Source organism: Durio zibethinus, chromosome 14, assembly GCF_047325235.1.
Source record: "Durio zibethinus cultivar Kanyao isolate XHJ-2024 chromosome 14, ASM4732523v1, whole genome shotgun sequence".
Taxonomy (NCBI): Eukaryota; Viridiplantae; Streptophyta; class Magnoliopsida; order Malvales; family Malvaceae; genus Durio; species Durio zibethinus.
In genome coordinates this window covers 9,752,495-9,770,044 of record NC_143175.1, presented here as the reverse complement: position 1 = coordinate 9,770,044, position 17,550 = coordinate 9,752,495, and the positions used below count along the sequence as shown (strand labels likewise).

At 31.8% G+C, this 17,550-nt stretch overlaps 1 protein-coding gene across 8 annotated transcripts; it reads left to right on the top strand.

The window, feature by feature from the left end:
- Positions 1-1,522: 1,522 nt before the first annotated feature.
- LOC111294045 (uncharacterized) lies at positions 1,523-7,727 on the top strand. 8 transcript variants are annotated; one of them, XM_089743474.1, is made up of 7 exons: positions 1,523-1,593; positions 1,705-1,788; positions 4,229-4,339; positions 4,437-4,550; positions 5,036-5,628; positions 6,503-6,678; positions 6,836-7,727. In XM_089743474.1, exons 5-7 carry the CDS (start codon positions 5,209-5,211, stop codon positions 7,287-7,289), a joined length of 1,050 nt encoding a protein of 349 aa, XP_089599600.1. In that variant the 5' UTR covers positions 1,523-1,593; positions 1,705-1,788; positions 4,229-4,339; positions 4,437-4,550; positions 5,036-5,208; the 3' UTR covers positions 7,290-7,727. The 8 variants fall into 8 exon arrangements, with proteins under 8 accessions (XP_089599600.1, XP_089599601.1, XP_089599602.1 ...); XM_089743475.1 differs by having other exon boundaries at positions 4,229-4,374; positions 4,458-4,550; XM_089743476.1 differs by having other exon boundaries at positions 4,093-4,339.
- The last annotated feature ends 9,823 nt before the right edge of the window (positions 7,728-17,550 follow it).

Sequence of the window (17,550 nt, the reverse complement as noted above, 5' to 3'; positions counted from 1 at the left end):
AATTGAATTAATTCAAGTTTAATTTGTGATCGCTTTTAATAATAAATTTACAAAAATTTTTGAAATTACCTAGATAAAATTAAGTCTTACTACCCTAACCTCATCTTTTCACCCCCTTTTTCGCTTTCAATTGATTTGTTACTGTTCGCCCCTCTCTAGCAAAGCATTTGTAACAGTAGAAAAGGTTTGTGCTGCTGCCTTGCCCTTCTCCCTTTCACTCCTCTTTTTAGTTGTAGCTGGCTATAGATCACCCTCATTTTTATTGCTCTCTAGCATTATAGTCTTGTCCTTAGGCGTCTACACCTTAATAGTAGCCGTCACTAGCTTTCTTGGGCATGTTTCATCAAAATGCCTAAAAATGCAACAATGAAAGCACTTTTGAGGCATCCACAATATTTCCACTGTAACAGAGATTGAAGGCCTATCTCTCAGCACAATATTAATTGTTCTTTGAACTTCCAATGTTGCCCTCAATTCCACACAAATTTTGACATAGGCCAATCTTTGCAGTTTGGCAGTAATTAAATACATGTATAATGGAGTCCCCAATGCACTACCAATGTCACTTAGCCCCTTCTTTGAGTGCAACTCGAGAGGAACACTGCCCAGATGAACCCAGATTGGCAGTTTCTCCATGTTAAATTCCAATGATTGCATTCATGGCCCTCATTTTCTAATTATCAACATCTTGTTCTGGATATGCCACGACCAAAACTCAAAAATCGAATTTCCTGTGTCAGAAATTAGTAGTTGGATCATAAAAAGATTCTGCCCAGTAGGCTTGACCTATACTTCCCCATCTTTCCCCCATAGTATGTTGACCATTTTTTGGAAGAGGTTAAAGTTATGTATTCTCCTTATGAATTGAACAATAAAAGAGTTCTACCATTAAAAAATGCCTTTTCCAAAAACTTCATTCGACAGTTTTATAGTTAACCCCCCATCAGTCTTCAATGGAAGATAATACTACAAAACTTGATCTACTGATGCTATAAACAACTACCTTCAGTTTATCACCTTTCGCTTCGTGGCTTCATTAGCTTTAGAACTTGATTCACGCCAAATGCCATTTTTCTCGTTAAAACTCGATTCATCCTTGGTAATCATTGAAGTTCATAGATCTAAGGATCTTTTCTTATGATTCAGTCAATCAATCTAGTCAACCTTTCATAGTTACATAGAATAGAAAGAATCTGAAGAAAATAATTAAAATAATTAAAATTGGCAAAAAAAAAAAAAGAAGAAACGAGAATTCTTTTCAAAAACGTTTTGCTAATTTAAATCCAGAGAATTTCTAAAGTGCGCTATCCTGGTTCATCCAATAGATTTTTTTTTTTCTTCAAGACTTGTAGCATTGTACGGTATTATGACACATTTTTGAAAAGTAAATCTCATCAAGAAAATAAATACGGGGCCTCATTGCAAAAATGTGAAACTAAAAGGATGCAAATAGAATTGTTCCAAAAATGATGTAGTGTTATTAATCAAACAAACAAAAGCACAAATATTAGGAAAAAGAAACGGCCTCTCTTCTTATCATACATAAGCTTCCCGTCGTCATACTCTTATCTTTTCTCTATAGCGTCACACCAGGTCATTCTCTTCTCTACACTTTTTTTTTTCTTACTTTCTTTTTTATTTGAAATCTCTTTCTTTTTTTTTTTTTTTTGGGTTCATTTATTTATTTAGTATTTGTTTTTACAGGTGAGAGAAAAAAGAAGACGATCTGATGTACTTGCTGGTGGATCTTAATTATAGACAAGATCATGATGGCCCTTGAAAATGAAGGTTATTTTTTTTTCTAGTTTTTTTTATGCGTTTTGAAGTTGTGAACTTTGATCTGCTTTGAGTTATGGGTTTCAGTTTATTTGAGTTATTTTTATTTTTATTTTTGTGGTGTTTTGATTAATGAGGTTTTTAAATATGTGATTTTTTTGGGCATTGTCTTTGATGGATTTTTTTATACTTTTCTTAAAAATATAGTTTTTTTATTGCTTTATTTTCCCAATGTTGAGATCACTTTGCTTTAAGATCTTCATCTGCGTTGCTTCAGGTTTGAGTTTTTTTGAATAATTTAATTCGAATTTAGGATTCAATTGACGAGGTCCGGTACGGTTCCCATTGGACTGGTGTGAGATATGGTATCTTAAATTTGAGGGCTTTTTAAATTTGTGTGCAATTGAATGGTTAATACGATGAAATTGAAAGCTTATGTCATACTATGTTGTGTAATTTTTATTTTGCAGACTTGACTTGGTACTGCATATTGGATAAATGAAGAAAGTATTGATAAGCGTTGTTGAGAAAATATGTTATTAATTTGGCGTATTTGATTTTAAAATGGATATATAAGTTGAACCTGTTGTTTATTGGAATGATTGGAAGAGAAGTATGTGAATGCTTTTTTTCATATTTAATTATAAGCTGTCTGTTATCCGAACCAGATAGACCTTTTTTAGTCTTAAGCGTGACTATGTGGAGAAGCTTTAGGTAGCTTGTTGGATTATTTCTAGTGCTAGATATTTCGAAATATTTGAGTCTGTTAGACTATTTTGTGGTACCTTGTTTGAATCATCTCATTGTCATGACATCCATCACAGTGAAGTCACTCTTTCTGTATTGCAATGAGCTACTACCTTTAGGGTTTAGATTCCAAAAAATCGATTGGAAATTGTTGATTCCTGGACTAGTGATTGACCTAGGTTTTGTTGCTATTGTCTCCACTAGGTTTCATTAGCAATTAGGTGAAAATTTGGATTTGGAATTTGGATCAATTGGCGGCTTGCTTTAGCATGTTGTCTGGCGAAGCTTCACCTAAGTAATACGTTGTTAAATAAGTTATCATATATGATTTGTATATAATCATGAAATATCTATCCTGTAAAATTGTTGCATGTTAGCTACAAGGTTTAGGGTTGGACAGGCATTACCTAAAATTTTAAAATAAAGATATAAATAAAAATGGATCTTGTTTTGAACTTGTTTCAGGGGAAGTTTGACTATCATTCTATCTAAACAATTAGAACAGGGTTTTTTGGTTCATTAGGCTAATCTGAATGTAGTTGGATCCTCAATCAGCATGCTCAAAATAAGGTTGGCTAGGCTTTGTGAATGAGATGATCGTCTAGTTTTTCTTTTTTGGCCTGAAAGATGATAGTCTAGTTGATGTTCTAAAATTTGAGTATTTTTAATGTGCTTAGGTTAACTCATTACATCAGTTTTACTCTTTTTTTATTGAATTGCATATTGGTCCATTATTTAGCTATGTTTTGACTCCCAGCAAAGGAAAGTTCAAATGTAAGTTTCAAAGATGAGCTAAATGAAGAATTAGAGAAATAAGGCCTTAGCATCATACCAGGTTACTGAGGCTTCAGGCCTAGGAAAATGCATTGCCCATAGTGTGTTTCCTTCAGATTTCTTAATGATGTTCAGAAATTAGTGGCACATGCTCTAAGTTAAATTGGTGCATAAGTTTATTACACTGGACCGAGAGAATAACTGAAATGCTCACAAAACTGGCTCAATAAGTCTTTGAAGTCTATAAAAGTGACCCTCTGTTATGGATCTTTATTTGCATTCGTAGGTATGCACGACAGCTTTGATGAAACTCTTCATCTATGTGATGCTTACACCTAGTTTGGTGAAATGAGTGGACTCTGGAGATTGTCTTCCTTAGTTGCCAAAATAAAATTTAGTCTTGTGTATATATTGGTTATGCTATTTTTATTATTTATCTTAAGTAAACTTCACTAGTTAGTGCTCAGTTTATTCTTTCATTTGGATTCCATTGAAACTTGTCTTCCTTTTCATGCGCCTTTGTCTTAGCTCTTCCCCTTTTTTGCTCCTCATTTCTCCTTATAAGGATGAAGAAACATTTACCATAGAAGTGTTAGGAATATATATACCAGAAGAATTTTCTAGTTTACCAAAGAAAAGAAAGAATGCTCTTTCTTCACATCACTATAAGAAGTAGAACAGCTCAAATATGAACTTAGTTGAATTCAGAAGTTTTGTTGCTTTTGAAGCAACTTTCTCGATTTTGTTTCTTTATCTTTTTTACTAGAATGACTTGATAACTTAGTCTTCTATTAGCATTTAGGATGGAACTTCATCGATGTTCTTGGGAAAGAAATGGCAACTTGAATTTCAGTCTTATGGAGATCTTTTAGCATTAAAGAAGGCACTTTTATTGATGCCCTTGGTAAAAAATTGGCTACTTGACTTTCAGCCTATGGAGGTGGATGGAGAGTGTTGCAGAGATATTGACTTTGCACTTTCTTAGCTGTGTCTTTCACCTTCAAATTAAAAGTTTGACGGAGGAATATATTCAAAGACAGTGGTATCCTTTATCTTCAAGGATCTTGACTTTTGGAGGTTCATTTTCATTTCTTTAATCCCATTTAGCCTGCCATTTTCTTGTGCATGCCTAAATATAGCTGTTTGAGGCTCCACTACAGAAGTGAAAGATGAAGGGGCATAGCTGAAGGCAGTGATGCATGCTAGGCCTATTATCTGATCAAATATATGGTACTCTTGTGTGAATTATGCTGGTGAGTTAAAGCCTTTTAAGCTGTGCTAAAAGTTCCTATGTTTATTTTTGCCTGTCTCTGTACTGAGTTCCAAACCTGTTGCTACTGATTTGTCCGTTACTGTTTGTCCCTCGTGCTGCCATTGGTTATTGCTTCTTGTTACTATTTCTGAGAGGAACCACATACATAGATTTTCCTTTCTTATGCTTCAAGGTGCTGTCTCTAATGTGTTAGTGCCCTTATAGTTTTGGGAAGTATTTTTTTGATGTCCAAAATCGTAATACTGAACTCGCATCTCAACATATCTTGAACTTTCTGTTATTCAATTCTACATTTTTTCTTTGTTTTGTGATTTTGCACTTTGTCTTTGTCTCAAAAGTAGGCATTTGTTTGTTTGTTTGTTCTTTGATTCAGAGGAATTAGTACAAGTCATACACTCGTATTGTTGATGCATACATCAAATTTGATATTATACTGATATGTTTTTGCTTACTTATTTTATGTAGAAACTTTGCAGAACTGTGAGGCAGTCTTAAAATGCCTCCAGACAAAGAGGTTCCCATACAACCTGCAATGTACTGGGAATTCAATTGAAGGCCTTCCGGAGCTTAAAGATGAAATTGGTACTCACTCAGGTGGGGATGTTATAGAACCAGTTTGCTCATTGAGTGGAAAGTTGATGGAACTTCCAAATGAGTTTTACCACAAACCTACTATCCGGCATGAGTATGGCTCATGGTCGACCTTCTATCCTGACTCTCATAAGTTGCAGCCATACCCATTGAATGCCTCTGGGAGCCAATTTTACCACTTTCCTGTGGATAACCGATTTCATTATGCCCCATTCAATGTGATCACTCCTGGATACCCTCATCAATTCCAGTTCCAAGATTTTCAGTACTTTGTGGTCATAGACTTTGAGGCTACATGTGACAAGGAAAGAAATCCCTATCCACAGGAGATAATTGAGTTTCCATCTGTCATTGTGAGTAGTGTAACTGGCCAGCTGGAAGCATGTTTTCAGACATATGTACGACCAACTTGCAATCAGCTCCTGAGTGATTTCTGCAAGGATCTGACTGGCATCCAGCAAATTGAGGTCAGTTCAGAATTCCATGTGTTTAGTAAGATTAGGAAACTTAACCGTTGGACAGCATGACGTTGGGCACTATGTGAATGATGTTACAATAGTGGTAGCACAATCACATGTATTTATGTATTGGTGTTTTTTAGTTCATCATTGGAACTAGGTATATTTAGATTTTAACATATCGGTGATAAGCTCCTTTCATATCATCTATTGTTTTTCCTTTTAGGCTTGATACAGAAAATTCCTTCTTACGTAAAGAGTACATATATGTTTGGATGTGGATATAGTAAGAACTAGACTGACTTTTATGTCCTGACTATGCAGCATGTATGTTGCTGATGAACATGCTTCTTGAAATTCTTTCTCCTGGGTTAATTGAAGAAAGGGTTGCCCAAATATGTTTTTGCCTGGACAGGCTTGAATTTGCTGTAATTGGTTTCTAATTTTTGTTGCATATATTGATATACTTGATTGCTGCTGTACTGTACTTTTGGTCTTTGCTAAAGACACACTAGTAGAAAAATTACAACTTGGGAAGCATGAAGTTAATGCTGACTTTACTTTTGCTAACTTGGCATAGCATCAATTGGATTTTTGGCAATAGCATCAACTGGATTTTTTGGCAATAGCATCAACTGGATTTTACTAGGGGTGGTATAACAGGAATTCAATCAAGAGAGGTGATGCAAGATTCTGGGGGCTCCCTATTTAAGCTTGATGTTGTATAGGGGTTCAAGTTTAGGGATTGGTCTGTGGCTGGACAAGTCAGATTGTGATATTATCTGTACTGATGTTTGATTATGGTTTATTGCTCTCTTTTCTCGATAATTTTTCCAGTGTGACTTGTGAGCCTATATCCTAAATATGCCTTTATGTGTTCTAGGTAGATAGAGGTGTTACTCTGAGTGAGGCTCTCCTTAGGCATGATAAATGGCTTGAGAAGAAGGGCATAAAAAACACCAACTTTGCTGTGGTGACGTGGTCAAATTGGGATTGTCGGGTAATGTTGGAATCTGAGTGTCGATTCAAGAAGATCCGGAAGCCTCCTTACTTCAACCAGTAAGTAATTTTGATATGTGCTTGTTTGTATGTTTGTTTTTGTTTTTTTAATTCTTTAACAGATCATATTTATTTACAAAAAATTTATGGTAGTGTTGACACGTTTGTTAAGATAGCCATTTGTATTAATTTTTTATTCTTATTTTCCTTTTGGCAGGTGGATCAACTTAAAAGTTCCTTTCTTAGAAGTTTTCGGTGGTGTGAAGTGCAACCTGAAGGAGGCAGTAGAGATGGCTGGCCTGGCTTGGCAGGGCCGTGCCCATTGTGGCCTTGATGATGCCAAAAACACAGCACGCTTACTTGCCCTATTGATGCGCAAGGGTTTTAAATTGGCTATCACAAACTCATTGATGTGGCAGGCTAGTGATGGTCTATTGACATGGAACCCGATCCCTAAGAACATGGCATTCTCTCCACATCAACCCCACAAGCCCAAGGATCAGCAAATGCCCCTATTCCAGTACCACCCCTACTGTTTCTGTGGAGTGAAGAGTAGCAAAGGAATGGTTTGGAAGCCTGGGCCAAAGCAAGGTAGTGTGTTCTTCGGCTGTGGAAACTGGACTGTCACTAGAGGTTCCCGCTGCCACTACTTCGAGTGGGCTTCTCCCTGACTTGAATCTGCAAGAGCTTGTCCATCTTTCATGATGGCATCTTAAACCCTTCTTGGAGTCATGAAAAAAATGCGAAAAAAAAAAAAAAGGTTAAAAATGAGATTGGTAGTGGGTTGTCTCCTCCTTGAAGCACAATACGCTAAGTTGCTTAACTGCTTGATGTGGCTTCTGCTTCTTATAGAATACGTATTAGTACTCGGCACGATTGTTCGGCAGCATGCACGTGCAGTAAACATCAGTCTTCCAAGGAATAGGAGCTTCAACCTGTAAAGCTGACTTGTTTACAGGAGAACAAATCGGGAATGTGAGGATTTGGCTAGTTAGGATGATGCATTTACATGCTTAAACATGCTAAGTTATTATAATAATCTATAAGATAGGAACAGCTTGGTTTCCTATGCATTTCCAATGTGAATGAGCGTTGTTGCTTGCCCCTTATTTATGTGTTTGCCTCTTACTAACAACCATTCCGAACTTCTACACCAAATTCAAAAACAATACCATCTTAGATATTACTAGAGTGTGGCGAACGGGTAAGCTCAGGTTAGGTCATTTTGATAACACTAAAACATTTCTAACCATCTTACATGACACTAGATGAGCGTTTGGCTAGGGGAGAATTTGTACATTTTCTCTCCTAATCTTGTTGTTGGATATTTGATTTCAACGTTTGGTTTAAGGTAATATGATTTTAGAGAAATTTGACATATTTTTAATAGCATCCAAAGCCTTAAAAACAAAAAACTCACCTTTCTTTATAGTATTCTAGGATTTCGGAGGAGAAAGTAGTGTTATTTTCAAATTTAACTTGACATAAAAATTGTGAAATAGTTGTTACTATTTTGAAAAGTATGTTTGAAAATGAATGTAATTTAGTTGTAGGTTTATGCTGGTAAAAAATTTAGTTTATATATAACGTTTGACATAAAAACACTTTCAATAATCTTTTACAAAAAATTGAATGGAGTTATTTAAAGCGTTTCTAGGCAAAAAAATCTCGAATAATCTTCAAAAAATTTTTGTAAAGTGATTTTTTAAGATATTTTTTGTCAGAAACGACTTGAATAACCTCAAAAACAAAAAATTTAATGGAGGTTATTCAATATGTTTTTAGACAAAAATACCTTAAATAATCCCTAAAAAAATTTTAAAATTTGAGAATTATTCAAAATATTTTTGCCCATAAAACACCTTGAATAATCCCTAAATAAAATTTAATGAGGTTATTGAAGGAGTTTTTTGCTATAAATGCCTTTAATAATCCTTTTTATTTTTTATAAGGTAATTATTTAAAGTATTTTTAGCTAAAAAAGTCTTGAATAATCCCTTTTAATTTTGTATTGAGGATTATTCAAGGCGTTTTTTTCTCAAAAAACGATTTGAATAATCTCCTTTAATTTTTAGAGGGGATTATTCATGACATTTTTATCCAAAAAATACCTTAAATGATCATTATTTAAAAACTATTCTTTTTAATGTTTTATAGATCAAAGTGTTATGACATGATCTTTCTTCAAATATGCCTATAAATAAATGATTAAGGCGTTTGTATGGAAAAACGCTTTCATTGGTTATTTATTGAGGCGTTTTTTCTTACAATTGCCTTCCATATTCCTATATTAAAATTTTGTTTTCCCTCTCGATGACCGTATTCTGACAATATGAACATTTTAACGTCTAATTGTGAAACAGAAGAGAATATAACATCAAATATGTCTTCTTCATGTTTCAATTACAAATACAATTGAAATTTATATTTCAACAGATCTCAGCTCATAGCATTTACTTTTCTCTTTGAAAAAATTTTAACTTCCTCATCCGTCATTTAATTTGTCTTGTTCAGTTTATCATCGATTTTTACACAAAATGATGTGTATACTTTCTGATTGATAGTATGTAATCCATGTTGCCTTCCAATGAACTTATTTTTTCTTTTTTAGATGTCGTTAGCTCTAGATTAAAGGCGTTTCCAATATATATTATATGTTTTGTGGTTAAATTATTTTAGCTTCTTCTAATTTTCCAATGTTTTGTTTGTGATTTATATTTTATTTGATGATATGAGGGCATTACATCCACCATATGCCAAGATTTGCTTTCCATTATGTTTTCAACTTTAACTAAATTCTTCCTTCTAAATAGTTATAGCTAGTTTTTCACTAAAGAAGATGTGATTGGTTGCATTGCTTATGAGGTAATTGAACCAAATGAAGATTTTGTTGCATTTGTTATGTTTTATTAATGTAACTTTATTAAATATTAACGTAAGAAAATGACGTAGACTAACTTATTATGAAACATCCTATGACAACCTACGTATTAGAGAGTTAAACTTAAATGCAATGATCTTTGAGAGTGATATACAGTATGTAAATCACATTAGAATGGACAGAAGAGCTTTTGCAAAATTATGTCATTTGTTTAAAACAGAAAAAGGGTTACAGTCATCTAGACATATGTTAATAGAAGAACTAGTAATTAGCTTCTTCCACAGTATTGCCCATCATAAAAAAATAAGATTATGAAGCATCAAGTGGTTATATCTGAAGAGACAATTGGTAGACAATTTCATTATGTGTTGAATTTTGTATTAAGATTGCATACATTGTTGTTTAAAAAATTCAAACCCATATAAAAAAATTCAACAGATAATAAATAAATATGATTCAAGAGTTATTTAGATGCCTTAAATGGGACATAAATTAAAGTCAATGTTGGCATAGTTGATCGACCTAGATACATGATAAGAAAAAATGAAATTGCTTCCAATGTCCTTTGTGTTTGTACCCCAAATATGCAATTCATATATATTTTATCAGGATAAGAAGGTTTTATAATAGATGGCAGAATATTAAGGGATGCCATTATATGCAGGAATAGGTTGAAGATCCCATAAGGTATTATTTGTATTACATTCGTATAATGTTAATAATGACGTTGCTTATTTCCATATTAGTAATGTTGTTGATCGTTTAACAAGTAATTACTATTTGTGTAATGTCAGATATATAAATGGAAAAAGATTATTGGCATCTTATAGAGGTCAACGATAGCATCTTAGTGATTAGAAGGCAGGATTCTAACTAACGACCCTACAGAAATACTTCAACATGAAACACTCTCAAGCAAGAAATTATATTGAAATATATTTTGGTATATTGAAAGCTAGATGGGCAATTTTAAGGAAAAAGTTATTTTATTCAATTAAGACATAGTGTAGAATCATTTTTACTTGTTGGCTTCTTCATAATTTTATAAGGTCTGAGATGATTTTTGATTCTATTAAAGGGGATGTTGTTGAAAAAAGTATTTCTTAACTACATGAATCTAATCATCAACATTTAATTACGCATGTTGAGCCATCTGATTATTAGAGTCAATTTAGAGATAATTTGGCTAATGATATGTTCACCCATTGGTTGCAATCCAAGGGATAACAACATTATAGATATGTTTTGTATTTTATTATTTGTTTGCCCAAATGGTTTTTATTTTATATACCATATGGTTGATATTGTCTAATGAATATTACAATTTGGAGAACATATTGTTTTTTTCTATATGTATTCGTTTATTTTGTTCCTTTGCTTATTTTTGATTTATTATATTGATATTGTTTCAAAATATCTAACCATGTGATTAGAAATTGAAATGTTTTCAATGCATGACAATCCATCGCAATCTATTCGACGTGTATCTAGAAGATGATTGAATAGTTCTGGCTTTGGTAACCATTCATGGACTAGAAAGGATGATTCACATTTGGTTCAATGCCTACATTCTTTGGCTAATGATCCTAGATAGAGAGCAGATAATGGGACATTTCACATCGGATATCTAGGTTATATTGAACAAATGCTGGAGCAAGTCATTCCTATTTCATAACGTAAAGCCACCCCCACATCGAATCTAGAGTTAAGTTGCTTAAGAGACAATATCATGCATTTTGTTATATGAAAAATTCTAGTAGATTTGGGTGAAATGGTCAAGAAAAATGTATAACAATTGAGAAAGAAGAATTTGATGAGTGGGTTTGGGTAAGTTTTTTAGATGATATTATGGCTTATTTATCTTTTTTATGTTTTTTTTATCAATGGCTTTTATTAGATTCATCTTTGTTTGAACTTTACTAGTCACACCTACATGCTAGAAGGTTACATAACAAACTTTTTTCATTTTTTGATGATTTTAAAGTGATATTCAGATCTAATAAAACAATCGATCAACGAGCTAAAATAGCAGTTGATGCAGTTCAATCATTAAATGCTAATGAGGATGTTTACTTCTTTCTTGAGTTTGATATCAATGTCGAAGAAAATAAAAAGAGAGGAGACGATAAAGATGACATTGTATTTGCTGCTTTGAGCAATGTTAAGATGACGTTGTTAGGTAAAAAGCATGCTAGGAGCGATGATAGTGCAATCGTTGGGTTGGCGCATCAGATTGGCAATATTGGTGCTTCATATAATCAGGTTGTGAATGTTATGGAGGACATTTCAATTTACTTTAAGATAGAAGTAGAGCATACAAATAAAAGAAAGTCACTTTTCAATGAAATAATGCAACTCAATGAATTCATGCCTGATAAAATACTCATCGTTGGTGAGTATATGATGAAAAAAAATCAAAAAGTTGAGTTTTTCTTTACGATATTGGTTGTATTTAAAAGTAATTACATTAGAAAATAATTAAACGAATGTAATGCATATCGCCCATTATTTGACTTTTCTCTTCCTGAACACATGTAGATCACACTACATGTTGTTTACAGATTTGTTTTATAATTTTGGAAATCGTTTTATTTAATTAAAGTAAGAAATAAAAGGTTGTAAATATGTAAATCACTACTTCGTTGTTAAACATGGGTTTATTTATATTGGATTCGTATTTGTGTGAATCAAATACATATTTATGAAACTACGGATTACATTTTAAAATTTAAATTACAAACATTGTAGTACATCAATATTACGCCACCTATATGAATTTATAATTGATAACATTGTCATATAAAAATACTTTTTGCAAATAATCATACTCAATATATGTGTATTCATATAAGTTACCAATTGATATAAAACAAATATATACCAACATATTAAACCAATACCCTAATCGAAAATTAAAAATTATCCATTCAAAATGGCATGTTAAAAACATTATAAATAATGCAATGCATATATTATACCCAACCAACATTATTTAACCTCAAGGTGTAGCGAATGATAATACATAATCAGACCACTCTTTATGGACTTCATCAAGTTCATTTTTTGTGAAACTTCTTTTATTCTCCTACTATAAAAAAAATTAAAAGTAAATGATAACATAATTTAGCTTTTTTTTTATTGTAAGATATTAATATTGTATGTAATTAATACTAACCTTGAATGGTGTGGTCATAAAATCATATAAAATTATCTCTCTCATAAAATGAAGGACATAATATTATCATTTACTATATCTAGGTTGACAAGGTACTTAAAAAATAAAGTAGATTTAAGAAACATTTATCTAAACAAACTCAACATAAAATAATAAATTTCACATTTATCAGTAATGACACTCATTTTATCTTTGCTTTCTTATCAATTGTAGATATTCCCCTAAATTGAATATAAAAAAAGTTGTTAATACAAAAATAAAAGTAATTATGAAGAAACACAATATAATATAATAACATATAATACCTCTTTATAAAATTATGAATATCGGGGTTAGGCTTTGCCATTGGTTGAATGGAGATAAATAATTATGGTGTAAAGGAATTGGTATCAATCACAATAAGCTGCTAATAAAGATTGTAAAATAATAAGAATGATATACTCAGATTAGGCATTATCTTAGATTCAGGTAAAGTTAGAATATTGAAGTTGTATGAATATAACTTACGTAGCATTATACGAGACCAAAAAATATTTGGCCAGTTTTTGCATGCATTGACCCACGTAATGACCATGAATAACGATAATGTCACTCTGCTCACTAATTAGATTCGGGTCAACAAATCTGAATCTAAGTCATTTATACCTTGATTTCTCTATATAAGAAGTTGCACGATAACAATTAACATTACTAGTTAATAATACACCATAATATTGATTAATAGATATTGACTTTACATATTTAAATTTGTAAGTTGACCTCATATATGCAACAATATCAGCAGTTGATATTTCATCCAGGATACAAAATGTCTCAATCTCAGACCCCCAATGTAAAAAATTGATAGATGATCAAATAACCCATCCTCGAACTCAATAATAATGAGATTTCTTCTAAATAAATAATCAAGTGCATAATTAGATAATGCATCAATGACAACCTCAATAGGGGTTATCCTATGAGTCCCAAATTCTTATTACAATATATAATGAAATATAAGTATTAAAATCAAATCAATAAATATAATATACAAATAAATATTAAGTGAATAAGCAAAATCATACTCCATGGTTGATACCAGAGGAGAAATTTATTGGCCGACTTGAAACAGAAGCTTATTCTTGCTAGATGTTGCTATCCGACTACCTTTCAAGCATGTTAGGCTACATTGCTGCCAACATCGCCTCTAAAGCTACGAGTCGTTGTTGTTGATTATTCAAGCGTTGCTCTTGGTCATTAAGTCTTTACTGTTGTTGCTGAATGATTGCTTCATATTGTGCATTCGTTATTGAATGGGTTTTAGGTTGATTACTGAAGAACTTTGATGGCAACACAAATGTACCAACCCTACGAACTCGATCATTTCTTTCGCTCCTAATGCTAAAGACAAAAAATCTTCACCATAACCGGTTGGAAGTTCACTGAATTTAAATTTAGTAACAAAATTATCTTGAAAGACAATAATAAGATGAGGCATAACAACAAAGTTATACAAGTATTTAGTCATGCATACAAGCTCAAAGCCAATCATACGTGACAAAATAAGTAGTTATACATATAATCTTTTTAGCCATTTTTTCAGTTGCTTCATCTGCTAACAATCCATTCTTCCGCATATATTTTTGTTTCCACACATCTTATCTAGAAGCTTTAGTGCCAGAACTAGATGATTCCTAATAAAAAGGTTGATATATAAGAATTAAAATCTATTAAACAAATGTTCATAAATATTCATTTATGAGTATAAAATAAGTGTGTGAATACATACAAGATCATACTTGACATTTACATAACCCTTTCTCAATGTCTGATGGTGAGATACTTGTTTGGTCGAAATATTCTTTTGTTGTCCTTTGATTTTCTAGAAAAAAAAAGAAATAAGGTAAATCACATATTAAGATATCAAATATATTACATAAAATCTTATAAACAATTTACATAATGGGTATGCATCCTGAGAATTCTTCTAATTGTCAATCTCGAACAAAATGGGTCTAATCTTGATAACTAATAACATCTGCATATGACAGAGGAGGATCAGCCAACATATCACTATCATCAACAAACGGTAAAATATATTAGGTTATCAATTTGCTTTTAAAGTCTTTGAATGATTTCCTAGTCGATTGCAACACAAGCTTTTTATACTCATTTGGGACGTCAAACCATTCCTAATAAATTTAAAACAATTAGTATGAACATATTGAATTTCATTTAAATAATCATTTAATAAATTTTATGAAATACTTGAAGAAAAATACCACGACAGACTACCCAATTCGACTAGCCAACATGATAGCTCCATCAAACACAGATTGCCCGCTTTGATTAAAGTCGACGTGAATTTTTATGTTAGTCGTTTAAATTTGTTTATTTCATCCCCTTGCTTTTTTTTTTTTTTTCACTATAAGTGTGTCTTCTTTATGTTTAGTAACATGAGACATATGTTTTTCTGATTTCATAATACCTGTGATTTTGATCATAATTATATGAAATACTTCAAACGGTCTCTCTAAATTTTACATAGTAATAAAATACAACCAATATCATACTACAGTTACTAAACTAATATATGTAAAACATCCTCAAACCAATAATATTTTATGGGTATAAGTCATACTATGAATCTTACCTTAAATAAGAGTTCCATGCAAAAAAATTATGAGTAAAAAATATACTCAAAATTACCACAATACCATTCAGCAAACCACAATATTTAAACTAAATTACAAAGAAACATCATACATGTAATGAAGAGAGGTTGGGCGACTAAGTTGACGGTGGAATTAATAAAAAAACAAACAAAAATTTATATATATAGTAAGGAACGAATAAAAAACATACCTATATTGAAAAATATAAATAATATAACACATAGATAAAATGCACACATACTGGTAAAAAGATAGGTGCGACGGTGTTGAGTTTTTGATGGTCAACGGTGATGAGAGAGATGAAGAAACTAAAACGCAAACTAAATGATTGATGGTTTAAGGGTTGGTTGCAATGCAACTTTGGATTTATCGTTCACTGTATTAACTGTTTGGGTTTCTAAAGTTTTAAGAAAAAAGAATAAATTTTAAAAATGATCACTTAAGGCATTTTTTTTTTTTGGTAAAACGCATTGAGTAATCCCATTAAATTTGTCGTAAGAGATTATTCAAGGTGTTTGTTGGATAAAAATGTCTTGAATAATCTCATAAAAAATTTAGAGGGGATTATTCAAGATTTTTTTGTCGTAAGAGATTATTCAAGGCTTTTTTGCCGTAAGAGATTATTCAAGGTGTTTGTTGGACAAAAATATCTTGAATAATCCCATAAAAAATTTGAAAGGGATTATTCAATGAGTTTTTGGTCAAAAACGCCTTTAATAATCCATTTAATTTTTTTACTAATTTTTTTGAGATTATTCAAAACGTTTTTACCCAGAAAATGCCTTGAATAATCCCACTGTTGTATAATTTTTTTAGGGATTATTCAAGGCATTTTTGAACGCCTTGAATAATAAAAAAAAATGAGGGTGGGATTATTCAAGGTGTTTTCTAGGCAAAAATGCTTTAAATAATTTTAAAAAAAATGGAGGTAATTATTGAAGGTATTTTTGACAGAAAACATCTTGAATCATTCTGTCTAATTTTATAAAAGGGATTATTGATGGTGTTTTGGTCAAAAACACCTTTAATGCCAAAACGCCTTCAATAATCCCTTTTATAAAATTGAAGAAGATTATTAAAGATGTTTTAAATTGCTATTAATAGATATTTTAAGACAAATTTTTAATAATTAAATTATTTGGTAAAAATACAAAAATATTTTAAAGCTTGGATAGTACGAAATTAAACTATTATTATCCTCCGATGAACATTGTGAGGGTGCTATAATTTTTCTTACACATAATTATACTCTTGAATCTTAATTTTAATTTCGTAAATACGAATCTATCTTTTAAAGATACTTAAGTCAAATTTAAAATTACTTTTTAAAATAAGATAAATTTAGTAAGTAATTAATCGTACATAAATAACAAAAATTGATGATAACTCCTTGAATTATGTTTAACGATGAATTTATGAATTTTTAAGTTATGAACTTCTCAACCGCGTCGTGCAAAGAACTTTTACTGGTTTCCAGCCTCTTTCTCTACATGCACTATAAAGTGCTTAAAGGTTGCAAAAGCTTCAGATTTCTCCCACAGAAAACAGACCCAAGTTTTTCGATTATAATCATCAATGACGGTAATTACGTATCTTTTACCCCATTAGAAGATGGATGCATGGGCCTACATATGTTGGATTGAACCAACTCCTATGCATTCTTTGCTCTCTATGATTTTCCTTATGGAAATTGGTTACGATGTTGTTTGTTAACAATACATTCTTCACACACATTTCCAGTGAATTCAATTTCAGGATGACCAGTCACCATATTTTTCTGCTGTAGTGTCTTGAGTCCACCAAAGTTTAGATGCCCATAATGAATATGCCATAACCAAGCATCTTCCTTTAGTCTTGTAGAAAAGCATGAATGAGCAATGTTATGGAGATATAATGTAAACATTCGGTTGGCTGTCATATTAAATTGAGCAATTAAACCCAATTTTTCATCTTCATTTCTGCAAACTCCACCCTCGACAGAGATTTTATACCCTTTTTTCTTGTAATTGCCTAACGCTCAGGAAATCTGTTTTTAAGTCTAGAACAAAAAGAACACTAGACATATTCTGAATAGAATTCCCTTTTGTTTGGATTTCTACCTTTCCTTTTCCTAGAACAAAGACTTTAGAATTGTCACCAAACTTCACACTGTCTCGAAAGGATTCGTCCAAATCAGAAAACGCAGACTTATCTCCACACATATGATTATTGCAACATATGTC